This window comes from Hipposideros armiger, unplaced genomic scaffold, assembly GCF_001890085.2.
Source record: "Hipposideros armiger isolate ML-2016 unplaced genomic scaffold, ASM189008v1 scaffold_382, whole genome shotgun sequence".
Classification (NCBI taxonomy): domain Eukaryota; kingdom Metazoa; phylum Chordata; class Mammalia; order Chiroptera; family Hipposideridae; genus Hipposideros; species Hipposideros armiger.
The window spans coordinates 967,537-988,397 of record NW_017731732.1 but is presented as its reverse complement, the minus strand read 5'-3'; the positions used below and the strand labels follow the sequence as shown (position 1 = coordinate 988,397).

The 20,861-nt window shown below is 44.4% G+C and overlaps 1 protein-coding gene across 2 annotated transcripts in view; it reads right to left on the bottom strand.

Moving 5' to 3' along the window:
* Positions 1 to 20,861, bottom strand: part of MERTK (MER proto-oncogene, tyrosine kinase) — an 89,194-nt gene that overhangs the window by 16,420 nt on the left and 51,913 nt on the right. For both annotated transcript variants that reach the window (XM_019662884.1, XM_019662885.1), the window contains 5 exons: positions 19,474 to 19,657; positions 13,935 to 14,086; positions 5,860 to 6,013; positions 3,266 to 3,419; positions 744 to 829 (listed from right to left, as the gene is read on the bottom strand). In XM_019662884.1, coding sequence (XP_019518429.1) covers positions 744 to 829; positions 3,266 to 3,419; positions 5,860 to 6,013; positions 13,935 to 14,086; positions 19,474 to 19,657 — 730 coding nt within the window. The remainder of the gene's footprint in view (positions 1 to 743; positions 830 to 3,265; positions 3,420 to 5,859; positions 6,014 to 13,934; positions 14,087 to 19,473; positions 19,658 to 20,861) is intronic.

The window sequence follows — 20,861 nt, the reverse complement described above, 5'->3', positions numbered from 1 at the left end:
AGCTCTTAGTGAAAACATTTCACCCTGATGGCCCTCCAATAAAGGAAAGAAACTGGTGTAAATTAAGAGATTTTTAAAAATGCATGAACAAATATCTGAAAGTCAAAACTTCTAGGTTAGAAAAGCAAGGAAATTAACATTCAACATCACCCAAGTCTTTATTTCATAGTATCATCCTTGCATTTGGCTTTTTGTTGTTGTTTTCAGTTTTTTGGCAAATATCTAGAGCTTGCATTTGATAATATTTACACACACTTTCGACTTTGTTTCTGAAATTGTTCAACAGCATAGCGATCTATTCCCTCTGTTCAACTAGAACCGTTCACACTCTGATTCAGCAAAACTCAAACCGTCACTGTTACAAAGTTCTCTGAGTGGGTTGCCAGGAAACAATAGGGAATGAGCTCTGAGATTGTCAGTTGTTCTGCTGTTTCCTTTAAACCCCTGATCCCTACCAGCATCTTCTCCATCATCTCGGACTTCCTCTCCCCCGGTGTGTCACGGCACCAGGAGTCCTTCACCCCACTGCTTTGCCTCAGGTTCCCAGTAAATCGGCTAGTGGGGAAGCACAGGGTGGTGCTTGACTATCTGCCTGCTGCTAGCTGAAGACACCTTCCTTGCACATTAAAGAAATCCGTTCTTTGACTTTTGGCTTTTGTGAAAAACCTGTCAATTCATTTGTTCTTTCTTTGCTCAAGACTATTTGAACATTTGCTTACAAAGGGAAAGGAAAGTCAACTTACAGGTGAGTTCGATGGCTCGCCGACAGAAGGACTTCTTTGCTGTGTAGTTGACGACTAGTTCCAATTCCTCCCCTGTGAAGGCATTTCTGGGAGAGAACAGACACCTCACTCTATGACAACAGCTGCAAGATACATGCTGACCACACTGTCCTGGCTGTCCTGCTCATTTACTCTTCGAGGCACGTTTTCAAATCAGCTTGCCAAGTGGTATCAACAACTCGCAGCAGCTTACATGGTGATTGTGCTGAATTTTTGGTTAACTTTGGGCAAATGATCTCACCACAAAACTGAGCCTTCCCATCCATGAACATGGTACACATTTCCCTGTTTATTTAATTTCTCTTCCACAAAGCTCCTGCGCATCTATTGGGTTTATTCTCAGGAACGTGATGGTTTTCATGCTGCTGTGGATGGGATCTCATTCTAGCACTTTGCTTTTCATGGATTTTAAAACCAGAATCGAAATATTTTCATAACATATAATGTTCTAAAAATTATTACATTTCCTCCTAAAGGAAAGCCAGAAACGAGGGTGCCAAGGGGAAGCTTTGGAAGAAGCAAAAAGGTACTGAATTTCCAAAGACTGGAAAGGACGGCGTTACTACACGCAGTTTCTTGGTTAAGCCTCAGAAGGCAAAGCAACACGCTTCTTCTGCACCCGCCCCTCCAGGTGCTCTCCGCTGCTCATCTTGGGGCCCTCACCTGGCCCTGGGACTCACAAACGCCCCGGAAGCTTTGGTCATCATCTTCTTGGCTCTGTCTTTACTAAGCCTACGTTGGAAGTGATCTCAAGCAAATATGTCTATGCATCCTGCTATATCAATTATTGTTTCCAAAACAATAACCGTGGACTCCCACTTGATGACACACATTTCATGCTGCCACTTGTTCTTGTGGTGGACACCAGCCCCTTAGACTCAGCCTCTCTCAATTACTGAGTCGGAAAGTTTCCATTCAAAATCACAGCAATTAGAACTGGTAATGGCCTTGGAGACCATTTAGAGAGAGATAATACAAAAGAAGGCTGGAAAAGTTATAAGACTTGTTTCCGTGACAGAATGAATGCCGGACCCAGGTGTCACATCCTCTAGTCTGGGGCTTTCCGTCTGTGGGCCAGGCTGCCTGTAGCAAAGGACCTTTGTATGTGTTGCTCTTTATTCAGCTTTTAGCTCAGATGTCAGCTCTGCAGGGAGACCCTTCCTGCCTTTCTTAATGCAATCAAATCTGTTATACACTCTTCAAGTCCTTTTAGATGGAATTGACCACCGTTGCCATTTTTTGTTCACTTGTGTGATTAGCCTGTCTCCCCATTAACTATGAGAGCTGTGAAGGCAGGGGTGGTGGCTGCTTTGTTAATTCACCATGTACCTCGGGTGCCCAGAGTGCCCAACACCTAGGCCTTCGACACACATGGGTGAGCTACTCCTACGTCTTCTGCAGAGGCTCTCCGCGATGAGCCCCCAACCTATGCCTTGACTCTGGGAAGTGGGGGGTGTGGGGTGGTGTTTTAATCAACTATATGTCCAGGGTTTGGATGGCATTTTTGTCCACATCTTTAAAATAGTCATTCTTAGAATTCACATACTGAGACACACTAATGACAAGGACAGAGTTGTAAGTGTTGTGGGTACACAGCCACCACAACTGGGATGGACACGTAGAGGGTGGTCTAGCCTCCCCACAGAAGCTCCCCCACCCTGCCCATGGGGAGATTTGGAGGGAGTGCCGCGTGCTCACATGTTGAGCTGAGAGAGGCTGTACCAGCCACCTCCAAAACACAGACACCTCCTCTCCGCCATTCTGTCCTACACTAAGCTGTCAACAGCTCGCCTCTTCTACAACATACTCCCTCCAACCCATGAGTGACAAACTGGATTTCACGGAAATCCAAACTCACTGCAGAGGAACAGGAGGACACTGAATTCCAGAGACAACATTTATCCATATAGCCTTATTTTCATGGGCCACTTTAACATTTTTCCTGCTATTCAACTACTGTTTGGCTATAAAAGTCAGATGCATAGAAAATAAGAAAAAGAGCTTCTATTAAATTTGAATGTGAGCATATAAAGTTTTTTCTATTAGAGAAATAACTGACCCTCATAGAAAATCTGTAAAATATAGCAAAAAAAGAAAATACAGAACCACTCACAATTATACCATCCATAATTGCTAATGCTTTGGTGAATTTCCTTCTAGTATTTTTATCTGTTTTATTATTATTATTATTATTATTATTATTATTATCATTTTAATAACTAGGATCATTTTAAAGGTTTCTAATAAAAATCCTCATTTAACAGCAACTGACTTTGAGTGGCAAAGGCCTGGCAGGTCCTGGGTGTGAACGAGCCCCTCTGGTCTGGCTGCCTCTGCAGCAAGTGAGGAAGCTGCCAGCTCCAGGGCGAGTGTAAGATGGGGTACCCAGCTAGAACACGGAGGCACTGGTTGGTGGAACAGGCACTGCCACTTGGCATGCCAACCTCATCAATGCTACTGGGCATCTCACCTGGGACACTTACCCAAACTGTGTCTCCTGGAGTCTCTTTTTGATGGCCAGAGAAACATAGATCACCAGCCCGATCAGAACAGATCCACAGATGCAGCCAAGGACAATAAGCACAGGGTCTGTGCTGCCAGGTGCCGGGGTCGACGAGGGGGCAAAATCTACCCAAGCTGGTGGGAGACCAAGAGAAGCGACTCAGAACCCCTCTCCAGGATCCAAAACACCTAAAAAACTCTTTTGTTTGTCACAGGAAGAGCTGATGGCCAGAGGAGTTAGAATTTAGTCCTGGTACGTGCGGTGATCTACAGATGTATGTGGCCCTCGCGGTAACATTATGAGCTGAGTCTGTGCAGAGGGACTTGGGAACCTGGCTAACTCTGTTCATGTCGGCAACACAGGTATGAGGAAGTGAAAAATTGGGAAAACTAGGGCCGGCCGAGTGGCGCGATGGTTAAGAACTCGCTTAGGATGCCAGAAGGCCCCAGTTCGGATCCCACATATGAGGGCCAGTGACACTGCCCTCCACAGCTAAGATGCTGAACAACAGCTCAACCTGGAGCTGGGCTGCCATGAGTCGCCGGCGATGGCATAGGCTGCAGCCCCTGTGGCAGTGGGTTGCCATGGGCTACCGTGTGTAGCCAGCAGCCAGCGTGAGCGGCCAGCAGCCGCAGTGAGCGGCCGTCCAGAAGCCGGCGACTGATCTGCCTCACCCAGGAAGAGCGCAATGATGGTGCCAACTTGGGCCAGTGAAGCAACATCCTCCACAACTAGACTGAAGAACAAAAGGACAGCAACTTGTCTGTTCCTCTTCCCCCAATTCCCCAACACTGTTCCCAACCCCCCAATTCCCCAATAAAAATCTTTAAAAAAAAAAAATTGGGAAAACTAGTACTTTTCTGGTACACTGTAGTTACAACCCTAGAAACGTTGAGAATGAACATATATTTCTTTGTAAACACTTATCAAGAGTAGTGTGACCAGGGCCTGCCTCCTTCTAGTCCTGTAACTTCTGATGTGGACAGAATCTACTTTCCAGGTCTGTGAATTGTCATACTGCATTTTAAATTTAGGTTGGCTCCCAGCAACATATCCTTTGTACTTTTGACCTTGTAAAGTATCTCTGGGAGTTCCTTTGTGGGAAGACTTCGCCAGCGTACCTCCCTTTGGGTCACACTGCCTTTTTGGGTGTGACCGCTCAGTCCCTGAGGGTAGGCCCACCTTCTCTGAGTCCCCAGCTACTTCCCCCAACTCCCCCCACACGCAACACGAAGCCCACCTCCAATGCTCCCTTTTCCTATCCTAGCTGCACTTTCCTCTTTGTTCACCATCTCCCTCTTTCAATTGTCCCTTTTTGTAAAATGTGGGTTAATCACTTGGTGACGAGGAGGCAACAGGGTATGTGCCTTAGATGTGAGTGAAGCAAATAACAGAAGTGCAGTGACTAGCCACCCGTGGGCTGAGAGAAGTGCCTCACTGGTTGCGATCACAACGCCCCTTTTAGGTGTATAGATTTGTCGGCTGAAGAGCTGGCAATGAAGTGTGTGCTCTGTGCCATTCCTCACGTGAAGGTAACTCAAACTTGAATCATCTTGTTCAGGAATGGAGTTCTCTGACTCAATGTGGTGACATGTACGCAAACTGGATCGTGCAAAGCAAGGGCTGCCAGGATAGCAAAGCTCTTTATAACTCTGGAGACCTTAGTGTGTATGAAAGTTAAAGCTCTGTCACCTGAAAGTCTCAACTTTAATCTGTGCCTTTACAATCAGAGTCTCACTGTCTTTGAATTTCTACCAGGCAGACAAGCCTTGTGTGTCCACCCCCAGTTACTCATGGTCCCCAGATACAGAGCCTCAGGAACCATAATATGGCTCTGATTTGGCACTAACAGGAGCACGTGTTTGACGGTCACGGGAAGAGCCAGGCAGGGATGCTGCAGTCTGCTCACAAGCCCCGCCTGCCACAGGACTTGTACGAGTAAATACCCAGGTCACACTGACACACATGCCTGTGCATGGAGCTGGTGACAGTGTTAACATCAAACAACCAGGGGGGTAGAGTAGAGCAAAGGCAGCCCTCCAGGTCTCTGGAAGCGAGCACACGCTTGGACCACTTGGGGCACCACGGAGGCTCCATGCCAAAGGGCACTCGAACAACCTGCAGAAGCCAGCACGCAGGGCTGGGCACTGGTTCAGAGAGCCCAGGGCACAGGAAACACTGTGTCCTACACTGGTCAACACAAAGCATGCTGGCCAAGGATCGCACGGGCAGTGGCACAGCAAGCAGCACTGATGACAAACAGCACAGTGGGCACTGGACACCAGCAAGTGGCAAACAAGACCGTCGTAGAGAGAGGCGCGAGCCACCTGCCTCTCCAGCATTCAGCCGCTGTACATCAGCCAAGTCCAACTTGCTACCCAGAGGGCCACTCCTCCTGTCACTCAGTGCACTTGCAGTGACGCCGGTGGGAGGACTCGCACGTTGGCAGGGCGTGTCCACTCATGGACCCTCTCTACCACTGCCACCATGCCTTTGGCCTCTATTCCTCAGCCTTAACCCAGCCATCCAGCCTGGGTGGACGTGCTCTGTCACCCACAGAGTGCCCGCTCTCACCACGTGCAGGGACGAAGACTTTCACCGGGGCACTGAAAAGCCCCACTCCTCCTTTGGTGACAGCCGCAACCCTAACTGTGCAATTGGCATTGTGTACATGGACGGGGATCTGAGCGTGGCTTCTGTTCTGGCCGACATCTTCAGACAGCTCTTTCTGGGGATGGAGAAGAAAAGAAAGGACATGAGATACCAAGGTACCACAGTTCCTCCTGGGGGAAGTCGCCCCTCCCACACCCCAGGGGCAGCGGCCTGCTTCCACAACATCTCTGCCTCGAACCAACACCGTGGGCTCCTGCTCCTTGCATTTATAAGCATTTTGACTAAAATCTCCATTTAGAAGGGCACCGACACTAGTTTTTTCCTTCCAGTGTGACAAATGTACAATTAGCCCAGTTTTTAAAAATTTGGTTTGATTTCTGTTTTAAAGCCACTGCCATGTAACATGAGCCATGAAAACACAGGAAAGGGATGGCCGAGTGGCGCGTTGGTTAACAGCTGGCTTGGGATGCCAGCTCTGAGCAGCAGGGTCCCAGTTCGGATCCCACATGGGGGCCAATGACCCTGCCCTCTACAGTTAAGATGGTGAACAACAGCTCGACCTAGAGCTGGGCTGCCACGAGTTGCCGGTGACGGCATAGGCTGCAGCCCCTGCTGCAGTGCCAAGAGCCGCTGTGAGCGGCTGTCCAGAGGCAGGCGACCGATCTGCCTGTCCCGGGAAGAGCACAATGATAATACCAACATGGGCCAGTGAAGCAACGTCCTCCACAACTAGACTGAAGAACAAAACGACAGCAAGTTGTTTGTTCCCCTTCCCCCGATTCCCCAGTATTGTTCCCCTCCCCCAGTTTCCCAATAAAATCTTAAAAAAAAAACAAAACACAGGATAAAACTGACTTTTGAAAACATAACCAGGACTAAGTGTTTATACAACACTTTGCCCTTGGATTCCAACCTGGCCTATATTGATGTTCTCTGGTGGCGGATGCTATTGTGTGTCTAGGGCTGGCTTTTCAAATGGGGACTGTTTGGGTGGCAGCTCTAGAAACAAGTCTTTATCTCTGAATTGTGGAGTGCTGTTTCACAGAGAGAAAGAGAGAACTATCACGTCATGTGGGGCACAGATGTCACAGGTCACCCATGAACAGCAGAGGCCTGGTTTGGGGAGTAACTTCGTCCCCTAGTCACTCAGTCTCATGCCAGTCACTTCTAACGATGGTGCAGGGTGGAACAAGCTCAGCCCTTGAGCAGATGGCAGTTCTACCACTTGTGAACAAGGGGTCACCTGGGCCAGCCACCCAGGGACTAATGCTAAATCTACAGACAATGACCATGAGGACTCAGAAATGCCCTCAGACAAGGGATGAAAAGTGAAAATATGGCCTTAAAATGGTTTTTGTTTTTCGACCCCGCTGGACTCCATTGTTGCAAAGAGGTTTAACAGGGTTTTGTCTTGCTGTTAATTAAGTAAACAAATTAATAATTAACTTTTTCTTTTTTTTGGTATATTCAGGCAATATGTGTTTTAGAAATGGAGGATTTTATTTTTGGCAACCCCAGTTTTTTTCATTGAAATATATTTGGCATGCAGCACTGTATAAATTTAAGGTGTACAGCATGTTGATTTGACACATTTATGCATTACAAAATGATTGTCACTGTAGCCCCAGTTAACCCTCTCTCACACCACACAGTTACCTTTTCCTTTTAGAGGTTGGGATAATAATGATCTACTCTTGGTGAGTGTGACGATTACAACACAATACTGTGGTCTGTATTCACTGTACCATAGGACTTATTTACTACTCATTGCAGGTTTGGCGCAAACCTGGTTTTGATTGCAGGCTAGTTGGTCATTCTCTAATTTGGGGGTACAGAAAATCATCAAGCAGAGTATCTCCCTGATCCAAACCCCAGTCCTGCTGCCGTGAGCCAGGCAGATGGCCGAGGGACAACATAGCTGCCTCAGTTTACCACCTGACAGCTCTTCATGCACAACCAGGAGCATGGGCCTGCTTCTGCTCCCTCCTTTTTGTTGACAAAGACTCAAATACAAGACATCATTTATGAGAGAATGATCTCCAAATCAGAGGAAACACACGATCATGAAAGAATTTAATCCCCAGAAGAGAAATGCTGGCAAAAGCAGAACTGCCCTTTGGGGAATAAACATAAAGGCCGTTTATGATACCTATTGTCTTAGGGCCTATGACTCACTATAAAGACCCAGATAAGCTACTTCTTAGTTTCTACCTCCTGGTCCTTAAGTGAGTAAAGAGCTAATCCATGTCAAGTGCTTGGAATGGCGCCTGGCCTGGAGCAAATGTCACCCAAGTGCAGCGATGGGCACCATCACAGCTGCCATCCTCATGCGGAGGCGTGGAAATGAGGCTGGGCACCACTCACTGGCCACACTTTGGGAAATCTATAAGGAATTATTCCACTTTAGGGATGGGATTATAATACACATTGAAGTTGTGATTAGAAAGGTAGATGACAAATATTTTAGTGCAGGTTTAACAATTTTCTCTAATAGGAATATTCTTACATGGCAAGCTCCAATGTAGTTTTAAAATGATCGCTGTTTTTAAAAATTGACATAACTTATCCATTCTGTTTTGAGGCCAAGTGTGTAAAGAGAGGCGTGACCATATCTACATACTCAAATATCATTTTGATTTTGAAAGCTGATAGAGGAACCTGTTTAAAGTCAGACATGTGGGAGCACACTGTATGGGTGTTCCCCTCAGCGCTGGGGGCCGACTGCAGATGGGGGGCTGTGTCCCTGGCATGAAAGGGTTGGTCAAGGGCACACGCTGTGGACCGACCACGTATTTCCTGTTTATGACCCTTTGTTTTTCACCAGCACAGGCCCATCATATCCTCAAGGACTTTGAATCTAAGCGCACTTCTGGGAAATGAAATGGCATTGACTACAAGTCCACTCACGTGTACATTGTGGACCTGGCCTGTCAGGGAATGCACAAGCACATTTTCTATACACAATGTCTTCTTTCTCAAGTGTGGTACTAGATAGTCAGGGCAACCACAGTGGTGTCTGTGACCTTACCATCCCCAGCTCTAGAGGAATTCACCACCCATTCTTTAGTAGCTGGATTTAAGAAGATGGCCCTTCTTACTGCCTCAAAGAACTGTGACATTCAATGAGGAAAGGACGTCCAGATAGAAGTTTCTGTCATGCTCCAAGTTCACAGGCATCAACACAAAACTCTCATGTCTTACTCTCCAATATGTCCTGTTCTGATTTCTTTCTGCTAAGATGCCACATGGTGGAGTTTGAACAAGAGACAAATGGTGGAGTTTGAATGTGAAGAAAGCCAAGGGCATCTGGGTAAGTGCAGGAGGGCTCTGAGAAATACTGGCTTTGAAGTCAGCCAGACCTGGGTTCTGATCTCAGTGCTGCCATTTCCGAACTTTGTGACGCTGGGTAAGTTCTTCAACACCTCTAAGCCCCAGTGTCCTCCAATGGACATTGAGAAGTAGAGTTTCTTCCTCCCCATGTTTTGTAAAGGTTAAGTGAGTTCCTTTATGGGAAACGCTGAGCACGTGGTCTGGTGTACGGCAAACAGTTGACAGGAGACTTCTTATACTGAGTTTAACAGGGAGTTGCATTTGGGTCTTCTTTCCCTACAAACGTAAGTCCTCCTTGCAGAATTGGCCTTGCAATATGTCTCAAGCCCGTCTTGTTCCCCAAACCAAGACGTTTGACCCATTCACTGAGTTTATCACCACTGCAGTTTCCTCCTCTGGGAAAAAAATACTATCCTTGACTGACTCTTGGGCTTCAAAGTGTTTCAGACCTCTGAGTGGCCTGTCTCACAAGAATCCTGCCTGTTCCTTATACCTTAAAATGACACCAGCACAGATGCTCTGCCCTCCTTTGACAGTGAGAGAGAGGGAGGAAGTAGGGAGGGAAGTAGGAGGGGCACAACACCCAGGCATGTAGTGTGTGTGTGGGGGGGTGGGGGGTGGGCAGAGGTCTTGGCCAGGGAGGGACCCCTTGAATGCACTGTGGCTTCCCTCCCAGGGTCTCTGAGGAAGCTGTTCTCCATAACAACTTGCTATGAAACTTCCTTCTGGTCTGGGACCTCCACCTTTTCCAAACATAGTAAACAAGCATTAGAGCCATGGCCCAGAGTGAGGAGCTCCACAAGAATGACCTGTACCAAAGCGAGTCTCTATATAATGTCTGGGCAATTCCTGGGTCAAGATTAAACTTATTTCTTTACTACAGAATATTGTAGAACCTGGAACTTGCAAGTATGCACTTTGGGTCTTTAAGAAAGGGCATCATAATCAATATTTTATAAACTTATTTGCTCACTGAATTCTTTTTCCATCTTATTAGAATGAGAATGGGATGAGAAACACCAGTACACACTCATCACAAGGCTGTCCCAATCACAGGGGGACATTCTTCCCCGGGGTGATATGTCGGCTAGGTCCGTGCATGGAGTCCTCGGTACCATAAACGCCCTTGCTGGAAGTTCATGACCTGCATTCACATGGTGCCAAGATGGGCAAGACATTCTCCAACTTCAAGGAGAACAAACTGTACTTGCTCCTGACCTTTACATTTTGAGCTTCTCTTTGGAAGACAAAGGATATCAAGAAAAAACAGAACAAAAAAAGGGCACTATCTTCATCAAGAGCTAGGAAATGTCAGTACAGTAAATATCAGGAGTTCCTTAGTCTGGAAGTGACACAACAGTTGTGGGATAACAAAGGTATAAATCTTGGAAACTAAGTTTTCAGCACAACCACAATAACCCAGACTTATTAGAATAGTGACTGCAAATCGCTTTAAAAAATAGCCAATTCTGTTGCCTTGCATAACGAAGATGCAGCGTTAGTTTTCTAAAAAACGGAATGAAAGGACAATTTTGAGAGATGAAGTTGTGTTGCCCCTTAGAAATGAAGGATGTTCAGGAAAGAGGTGGAGGGTGCAGAGGTCCTTTCCATGTGGCTTTGGGTTGCAGGCTCCTCCTGGAGCTGGCTGTTCATGTTGTTTCACTGGCTGCCTCTGCACCTCAGCTGGACATTATCCAAGGTAAAGCGAGCCACCGAGTCTTCCATTGTCACAAGACTGTCAAGATGCACAAAGATTAGCACGATTGCAACGCAAATGTCTTCTCACTGGGATGACCCAGCCTCTCCAAGGAGGTAATGACTGGAAAGGTCACAGCCCCAACTGTGGCAGCATTGTTCTCACTGCTGAGGGGACTGAAGGGACCAGTCTGAACAAAGGCTACAAGAATGCACTGCCCAGCTGAGTGTAAGTGGTAGTTAGTGCATTAGGCTCCCCGATGCTGCATCACTCATGGGGCTATCATCAGCCCTGCCCTTCAGCTGGAGGGCCTCTTTAAAGAAGGACAGAGGGTGACCTGCTGCTCACATGTCTGTTGATCACTATCTTCTGCCAGCCAGACAGAGACAGAATTCCACTAAAGAGAGGCACAATGACTGCGCCTTCACGTACTATCCTGAGAAGTTGGTGCTGTTAAAAGGAGCTTTCCCCTAAGATTCGATCCTCCTGACCCAATCAGAGTGCACCGTGCACAATGCCTTAGGACAAACACTAGGACTCGCAGGGGTCCTTCCAGCGTGGCTGGGAGTCTCCTGCTCAGGGTTTGACGTTTGACTGGCACAAGTAACATGCAGCAGCCAGTTCCTATCAGGCACGAGGTTAGGGACTTTGAAGCCCTATTTTTTTCCCTCTACTCATCACCTGCTGCTTCCAACAGTCTGTTTCCTGATAGGTAAACTGAGGCAAGAAAGGAATAACAATACTCCTGGACTGTCCTATTGGACAACAGCAGTTTTAGTAAAAGCTGGATGATGTGAGGTTGAAAATGGCTGAAACAAAGCTTGGATGTCACCAGTGGGTGCAGCTGTTCCCCCATCCCTCTGAACTGCCAAGAAGCCACGTGACTTTCATGTAATGTCCTGTACGAATGCCACAATGATGGCGAAATCTGACCCATCTTCAGGGTTAGACGGACCAGGAACACGAAACATGAAAGAAGCATGCTCTCTGTGATGGCAGTAAAAACACAGCTCTAATGATGGAACCAGGGCATTTTCCCCATCCCAAAGAAGTCAGTGTCACCTCAACCCTCTTCCTTTCTCAAGTGGGAAGGGGACCTGTCTGGGAGCTGCCCATGCCCCCACACCCAGGCATCACCACTCAGCTGTGTCCCCCACTTCTGTCGTGGGTCAAGTGTTCTCACTGTAGCTAGACTGGCCAGCAATCAAGTCAAGATGTCCCTCTGGCTTAACCGGAGTCATGCCTAAAAACATCATGTCCACTGGAACGGCACTCGCTGGTACTTAGGGAGGCAATCACCAGACACCTCTGCTTTCTGTTAGCTGTTGTGCAATGAAACTAGTATTTACACTAGGCAGTCCTTACAGAACCACACAGGCCCTTGCCATGTTTGACGGTAAGGCAGGGACTATGTGACAATCTGACACATGGACGTATCCCTCAGCACAGGCCAGTATTTAATCAATGCTCACTGACAATTCTGATGGTTAACTTTATGTGCTAACTTGGCTAGGCCATGGTACCCAGACATGTGGTCCAACACTAGTCTAGAAGTTGCTACGAAAGAATTTTTTAGATGAGATTAACATTTAGATCAGGTGTTTAGGGGAGAGTGCAAGGTTGTCTTCAGGGCTGGGTACCCTGTACGACCCCTGGCCCTCCCTTTGCCAGCCAGCGTGTACCTCCCCCAGTCACACCGCTGGGCGGTGGAGGGCCAGCCTGGCCCACTGTCTTCTCTACCTTCTCAGCGAGCGGCAGGAGGAAGAGGCTGGGTGACCTGCCAGTCAGTAGTATGCTCCAATAGGAAGAAGGCAGATTTGAAGGTTACTTTTATCACTACATTCAATTTTCTTCCTTGTAAAAGGTTAACAGTCATATGAGCCATCTTTGTAATGTACAACTCTCAAGTTGTACTCCTGGATCAAGATTCTCCTTGGCTCCCTTGCCGTCTACCAAACTCTCTCTGACACCACAGCCAATTTTAGGCCCTGCACACATGGCCACGCCTCTCCAGTCCAGTTTCACCCCTAAAAGCATTTATGTTCCAGGCCCTTGAGTGGGTCATGGTCCCTTCCCCCACCCCCCAAAGCTGTCACATTATGCCTCCTGTCTTGTTATCCTTTTCCATCTGGACTCCTCCATCTTCACCTGTCAAAATTACTCCAAGGCCAGATCAAGTACCACCTTTGCTGGAGAGGTGGTCTGCATGGGCCCTGGGCATCCTTCACAGTCTTGCTGCGCAGGCCAATGGCAAAGCCTACCCATCCCTGACCCTGAGCCTTTCTGGGGCTGGTTGGGTAGGCAGTTAAGTCCGTCAAGGTGGTGGCTGTGCAGAGCATGGGCTATGTGCTTCTCGCTGCACAGGGTGCCGAGCTCTTAGCTCAAGGACCCTCAGTGTCACGGAGCTTGGGAACAGGGAACCTGCGTCACTGTCTGCTATGCCATGAGCGACAACAGCCTTGCTCTGGATCATTGAGTCTCCCATCTAATTTGAACTCCTGTGGAGCTATGTCAGGTAGCCTGGTGTTTGCTGAGCTCTCTGGCTACCTCTTGACATTCTCTGTGCAGCTGGGTTCTTCCCTGACAATCTTCTTCAGAAATGTGTTCTCTGGTATTTCCAAGAGGCTGTGAATTGCCAGCCTGCTAAGCCCTGTTGCTCCTTGACCTTCTGCTATGATTACCTGGATGGTCACAGGGTCTTCCTACAGGAGCCCAAATTCCTTGAGGGCAAGAATCAGGTGATAACAGAGATGAGCTCCACATACAGGTACTGCATCAATAAACAAGTGAGTGGATGAGTGAATGAGGCTAGTCCCAATGAGGCTAGAGCCCTTGGAATTTTATAAGCATTCAGTCACCTCCAATTTTAATGACATTCTTTGTCTCCCACTGAAAGGTGCCTTGCCCAACTTAATAACACCTGGTCTGCTCACAACAAAACCAACGCTTCTGAAAAAGCACTAAGCCAGCAAATCAGAGGAGATGTGCACTCTGTTTGCACTCGACTTACAGAAGCGTCGGCACTCTGCCACACGTGAGATATCCGGAACCCCACCAGGTCCCCGTCCTGCCGCTCAATTGGAGGCTTGATCCATCTGACATCCACCTTGTTACTAGATTCATTCAGAAACACAGTGACGTTCAAGGGTGCGACTGATGGGGCTAAAAAGGGAGAAGAGAGAAGGATGAAGAATCACAAAGAAAAGCACACAGGTAGAGACCCATTCCCTTCTTGGCTTTCAAATGTTCTACGGGAAGCACTCAGCTGAGACTAAGACGAAAGGCAGATTTTCACCCTCTTTTCAATTAAGAAACCTTGAGATAATATATAAGTTTTAAAAAGACAGCCCTTTCCAAACTAAAAAGACAAAGAAGAGGAAGGCAGGGAAGACGGTAGTGTTGCTTGTGGCCCCCTCCCAGGGAAGCAAAGCAGACACAACTTGAACAGGCTTTTCAACTAGAAACCTGTGGGGCAGAAGGTCAACCAGAGTGACTGGAAGTCAGATCTGTGTCATGTGTGATATACAAAGCAGGGAACTCTGCTAGCTCAGAAGGAAGCCACCACTTTCAAGTCCAGAAGCCGGTGAATGATGGTCTGAACAGAGCTAATCAGTCAATAAATTTTCATATATTATACATGTGAGATATTTAATTATGGAAGATCAGAGGATCAAATGTTAATTACTGGGCTAAGTGTCAAAATGGGAGCATTTAGCACTGGTTTTCATGTTCTAGTTTACAGTAAATCCTACTAAGTCACATACCCACTTCATATCCAAATGTCTGCTATCTCTTACACAGACACAAGGACAATAAAATCTAAAGTACTTTGGTGGTGGGGGGGGGAACCAAAAAATAATTTATAATATTTTTTTTTTTCCCTACAAAGTAATTTGAGAACAGGTTAAGGTCATTATTACTACAGTGTTTTTTGGGAAGAAGGAACTTGACTGTATCTATTAAAACTAAAAAAAATATGCTCTTTGACCAAGTATTTTATTTCCAGGAATTTAATCTAGAAAAATTTTCCTGTAGCTGGTATTATAGTCATTGAAACATAATAGTGACAAAGGAATTAATGTAATGCTCAGTTAGTAATTGTGATATAATAAATTTTGATCCATTTTCCAATAGAATACTTACTACCCAGCTAGTGAAAAAAATTAGGTGGATCATACAAGTATGTATTGAAATGAAAAAATATCTAATGGAGGGCAAGATCAAACTGCTAAAAAGTATGTATCAAGAATATATATATATAGGACCAGCCAAGTGGCGCGATGGTTAAGAACTGGCTTGGAATGCCAGAGGGCCCTGGTTCGGATCCCACATATGAGGGCCAGTGACACTGCCCTCCACAGCTAAGATGCTGAACAACAGCTCAACCTGGAACTGGGCTGCTGTGAGTCGCCAGCGACGCGTAGGCTGCAGCCCCTGTGGCAGTGGGTTGCCATGGGCTACCGTATGTAGCCAGCAGCCAGCGTGAGCGGCCAGCAGCCGCAGTGAGCGGCCGTCCAGAAGCCGGCGACTGATGTGCCTCGCCCGGGAAGAGCGCAATGATGGTGCCAACTTGGGCCAGTGAAGCAACGTCCTCCAAAACTAGACTGAAGAACAAAACGACAGCAACTTGTCTGTTCCCCTTCCCCCAATTCTCCAATAAAAATCTTAAAAAAAAAAAATGTGTATATATTAAAAAAAAAAGAATATATATATACGTGTGTATATATATATATATATACATATATACATATATATATATATGGAATAAAAATAATTGGAATAATATATATCAAACCATTGCCTGTAGTTGTATTTAAGGGAGATTACATTATATATTTCTGATATGTCTGAAAGGAAAACAAGAGGGAACTATAATCCTTTTTGACTCTGCTGATTCCAGGAGCAGTTAGATGAATTTCAGTTTAGGACATGTCATACGGTCTCACGCAGGGCTAAGAATAGTCTGTTCGCAGCAATCAGACTGGAAAATCTAATGATTCAAGGAGCAATGGGCAGAGTACACATAATGGTATTGTCTCAATAGCAGGTAATAATTGACGCTAGACTGAGCAAGCACTGTTCTGGTCCTGGCTCACAAATCTTAAAAGCAAGATTCAAAAGGATCAAATTTTTCCCAATAGTTTAACAGTATCCCAAAACAAAGCTCAATATTTATAGGAAAACAAAAATACCTAGCATCCCACAAGGTTAAGTTCACAATGTTGGGGAGCCAATCAAAGATTACCAGGTATGCCAAGCAACTGAAAAGTACTCTGTATAACAAGAATATAAATGACTCTATCAAAACTGCTCCAGAAATAACACAGATGTTAGAATTAGTAAGGACATTAAAACAGCTATTATAACGGTATTCCATAAGGTCTAAAAGTTTAGTAGAAACATAGAAGATACAAAAAATACAATGTGAGAGATGAAATATACGCTGGATAGAATGGCAGATTAGATACTGCACAAGAAAAGATCAGTGAATTTGAAAACAGAACAATAGAAACATCCAAAATAAAACACAGAAAAGCAGGGGGAAAAATTAAGAGCATCAATGAGTTATGAGGCAACTTCAAGTGATCAAATATATGTGTTAATTGAAGTCCTCAAAGAGGAGAGGTGGGAACAGAAAAAAATATTTGAAGAAATCAGGGTTAAAATTGTTCCAAATTTGATGCAAACCACAAACACACAGATCTAAGAATTCAATGAGCCCCAAGCATAAGGAATGTAAAGAAAACTACTCCAAAGCACATCATAATTTAATTGCTCAAAATCAATAATAAAGGGAAAACCAGAGATAAAATGTATATAGAAACATAACATACAGAGGAACAATTAAATATTACTGCAGATTTCTTATCAGAAATAATTCAAGCAAGAAGACAATGGAGTAATATTTTTGAAGTATTGAAAGGAAAAAAATGTGAATCTAGAATTCTGTATCTAGTAAAAATTTCTTTCAAAAACAAAGGCAAAAGAAATACATCAATGATAAAATAAAGATTTTTCTCAGACATACAGAAGCTCAATTCTTCACCAGAACCATACAATAAGAAATGATTAGTCCTTTATGAAGGAAAATGATACCATGCGAAAATATGGATGTACATCAAAAAATGAATAACATTAGAAATGGTAACTTTATCGGTACGTATACATGTTTTCTAATTATAGAAATCACTCTAAAAGATTATTGATTGATGAAACAAAATAATAACAATGTAGTGTGAGTATATAACATATGTACAAGTAAATGGGGGACAACAATTGCACAAATATTGGAAGGAGAAAATGCACATATACTATTAGAAGGTTCCTACACAATACGTAAAGTGGTATAATATCACTTGAGGTCAATGGTGATAAGTAAACACATATAATATAACCCTGAAACAACCACTAAAAGGATAGAAAACAAGAGTTGTATCAAATAAGCAAAGGAGATAAAATAGAATAAAAAATATTTAATTAACCCAATAGAAGGATGAGAAAGAAGAAAAGGGAAGCAAATTACAGACAGAACAGATAGAAAATATGAGATTTAAACCTAGCCATATGAATAATCACATTACATTTTAATGGATTAAATACCCCAATTTAAAGGCAGAGATTGAAATAGATTAAAAAGCAAGACCAAAGAATATGCTGCATATATGAAACACACAATGTATAGAAAGATATAAAGAAGTAGAAAATAAGGATGAATCAGATATACCATGTGATCAAAAGAAAAATAAATGACTATTATATATTAGAGTAGATTTCACAAAAAATATTACCAAGGATAAAGAAAATAATTTCATAATGATAAAGCAGTCAATTTATTAGGACAGCACAGCAATATTAAACATTTATGCACAAAATAACAGCTTGAAAATATTTAAAGTAAAATCTGCTAGACATGCAAATACAATAAAAATAGGTAAATCCACAAGTATAACTAGACTTCAATGCCTCTTTCTTAATAATTGATAGACGTGGGCAGAAAATCAATAAGAACACAATTTGAAAAACAAGATCAACCAACTTGATGAAGTGACATTTACAGAGCACTCCCCTCTAATAAGAGCAGAATACACGCTCTCTTCATGCGCACACCATTTATCAAGAAAGACCATATTCTAGGCTATAGAACAAGTCTCAATAAATTTAAAAGGATTCAGTGATACAAATTATGTTCTCTGGCCCCAACAAAATGAATTTAAGAATCAATGCACAGGTCTCCAGAAAAACCCCAAATATTTGGAAAGTAAGTTACACACCTAAACTAAGAATGGGTCAAAGAAGAAATCAGAGAGTATCCTGGACTGAGTGAAAGCAAGACTTGGCATATAAAAATTATTCTCAAATGCTTTCCTTCCTTGTTTGAGGAAAGGAGACATTTTACAATCTGGGCACTAGAGCTTCATTTGTGGAAGGATGGAGAGCTAACTGTTTCTGACTGAGATCTGTGCCAAGGTCTGTACTAAGAGGAGAGCGCTGATTGTGTGAGGCTGGCGTGAGGGGCAGGAAAGAGGTTCCAAGTGGTCTAGAAGTCTACGTCGGGAAAGAATAGAGTTGGTGCAAGGCAGATTGAACACTAGTCATTCCACTAGTCATAGAAAAGGGAAAGAACCTCCGAATTCAAAAGCAGCACACAGAAAATCCCTTAAAGTTTAAAGCTGTAAGTTGAGTTTGCTATGAGCAAGACAACATAGAGAAAACAGTCCCTAGTCCATAGGGCTGCTGTGAGGATCTAACAGAAAAGTGCATGTAAAGCACCTAATGTGCATAGTGTTTGGTGAACGTGAGCCCTCTTCAAATTAGTTAGTTCTCTTGTGTTTGGTGCTATGAGTAATAACTTTTATTATATATATATATATATATATATATATATATATATATATACACACACACACACACACACACACACACACACACACACAGGGCACCAAAAAATGTATACACATTTTAAGAAAGGAAAAACCTGTATTAAATTTACGCTGATGGTAACCACTTTGAGCATCTCTTGTAACTGCAGAAGTCAAACGTGACTAGTATTCACCTTTTGTTATCAGTATATATTGAGTATTACAATTTTTTCCTTTCTTAAAATGCATATACATTTTTTTGTCTGTCTGTCTGTCTGTCTCTCTCTCTCTCTAAGCAAGCAAGCAGTGAATTTATTGATTTATTGAAAGAAAGAGGATAGGACAGTATACTCCTGGAGTAGTGGGAGTGCGCAGGCTGGGAGAACAGGCACTGCCTATTATGTTATATTTTAATTAAAAATAATGTACGCTATAAAGAGTGTGGTATTATTCATAATTTCCTATGCGAAAGAAAATATGACCTATCCATAGTTAAGTGTTAAGTTTGTCACTAACCCTTTGAAAGTATAGAAGGAAACACCTTCTTTCCCATTTTCATTGGCCACGTCAATAAAACTTTCCTCCAGAGACGAAGACCACACAAAACAAAACTGAAACTCCAGACCAGGCGGCTGGGAAGGTGTGTTCAGCTATATGCTGTGAAGGGCAGTGCTCTGAACCAGGAGTTACCTCCTTCGGTTGTGCTGGCCAGGACCCAAGGGCTCAGCACAGACCAGCCGACCTCATTCCTGCAGGAGACACCAACGCTGTAATTCTCCAGGGCACGCAGCTGCTCGATTTGATACACAGGTGGCGAAGCAGAGGTGTTAAAGGTGATGATGGAGCCATTACTCAGCGGATCAGCTTCCTGGACCTAAGTAAAGAGTGGACACGTGGACCAGGATGAGTAAGGTGGCGGGAATGTCAGACCCGGGCTCTGAGGCTTTCCGTGCATGTGGCCTTCCTCTTCCGGGGGGAAGTACCTACTTCCTTTCAGGCCACACACCAGTGTCCCCACCAGCATCCCTAAGCGTTACTCACACTGCTGATGGTCCTGAGGAAAATGCCTAAAAGCAGCATGTACACTGTGGCTATAATTTATATTATAATACAATATAAAGTAGCCCTTCCTCCCTTAGAACCCATGCAATTCTCAACTGCATTCAGCTGTGTCACAGAAATCGCAGCAAAGGCAACAGGCGTCATATGCGAGGACCAAGCCTGAAGTATTACTACCCGGACTTTGAAGAAAACCGTGCCCAAATCCTACTTTAGAAGAGGAGATACTGGATTTTTAAAAAAATCTGTGTTTCTTTTCATTATGTAGCCTGAGTACCTCTGCTGTTCCTGGAGGCAAATTTTTGTGTGTCCTTTATTCTCCCCCCACTCAACCCCAGTATGAAGTCACTCCAATAGCATACATAAGGCTGATTTTATGACATTTCTTAGTGGGGAGATTTGTCATTTACACCTCACCCAACAAAATGTTCTCCAAATCTCTTTAAAACGCATCAGCTCTTTCCTCTGAGTGCCTTCTTCATTGTTCCCCCATAAACCCCACCAGTCTCTCCACAGCCCTGTCCAGATGTCCTCTGCATGCACAGTCAAGAGAGGGGGTTCCCAGACAAAACCACGTCTTATGCCACACTTCCACCCTTTTCCTTAAGCTCACCTCCTGTCTGGGAATGGAGATACGTGAGAATGGTTGTTGTTTATTTTCACTACATGTTTTTCAAATTTTCTGTGGAATGGCGTACTTATAAAATCAAAAAAGACAAAATGATATTGAATAAAACAGAAGTAACCAAAAGCAAGTCGGGGAAAAAAATCTTAAACCTTGTATTTATTCCCAGTCATAATGGGCTTGCAATCACAGGGTGTGCATACCCAATGCTGTTATTTCAGGACACACGTGTTGCAATTTAAGCCAAGGGGACACAAATCAACATTTGGAACTCCAAATCCACTAGTGATACCTCGAGGGGTGTTGAGGCCAGATCCTCAAGACTCCACTGGGTGACAAGAAGCCACCAGAGAAGCAATGAGCAATGTGCTTATTTAGGAGGTGGTGGTTGGCA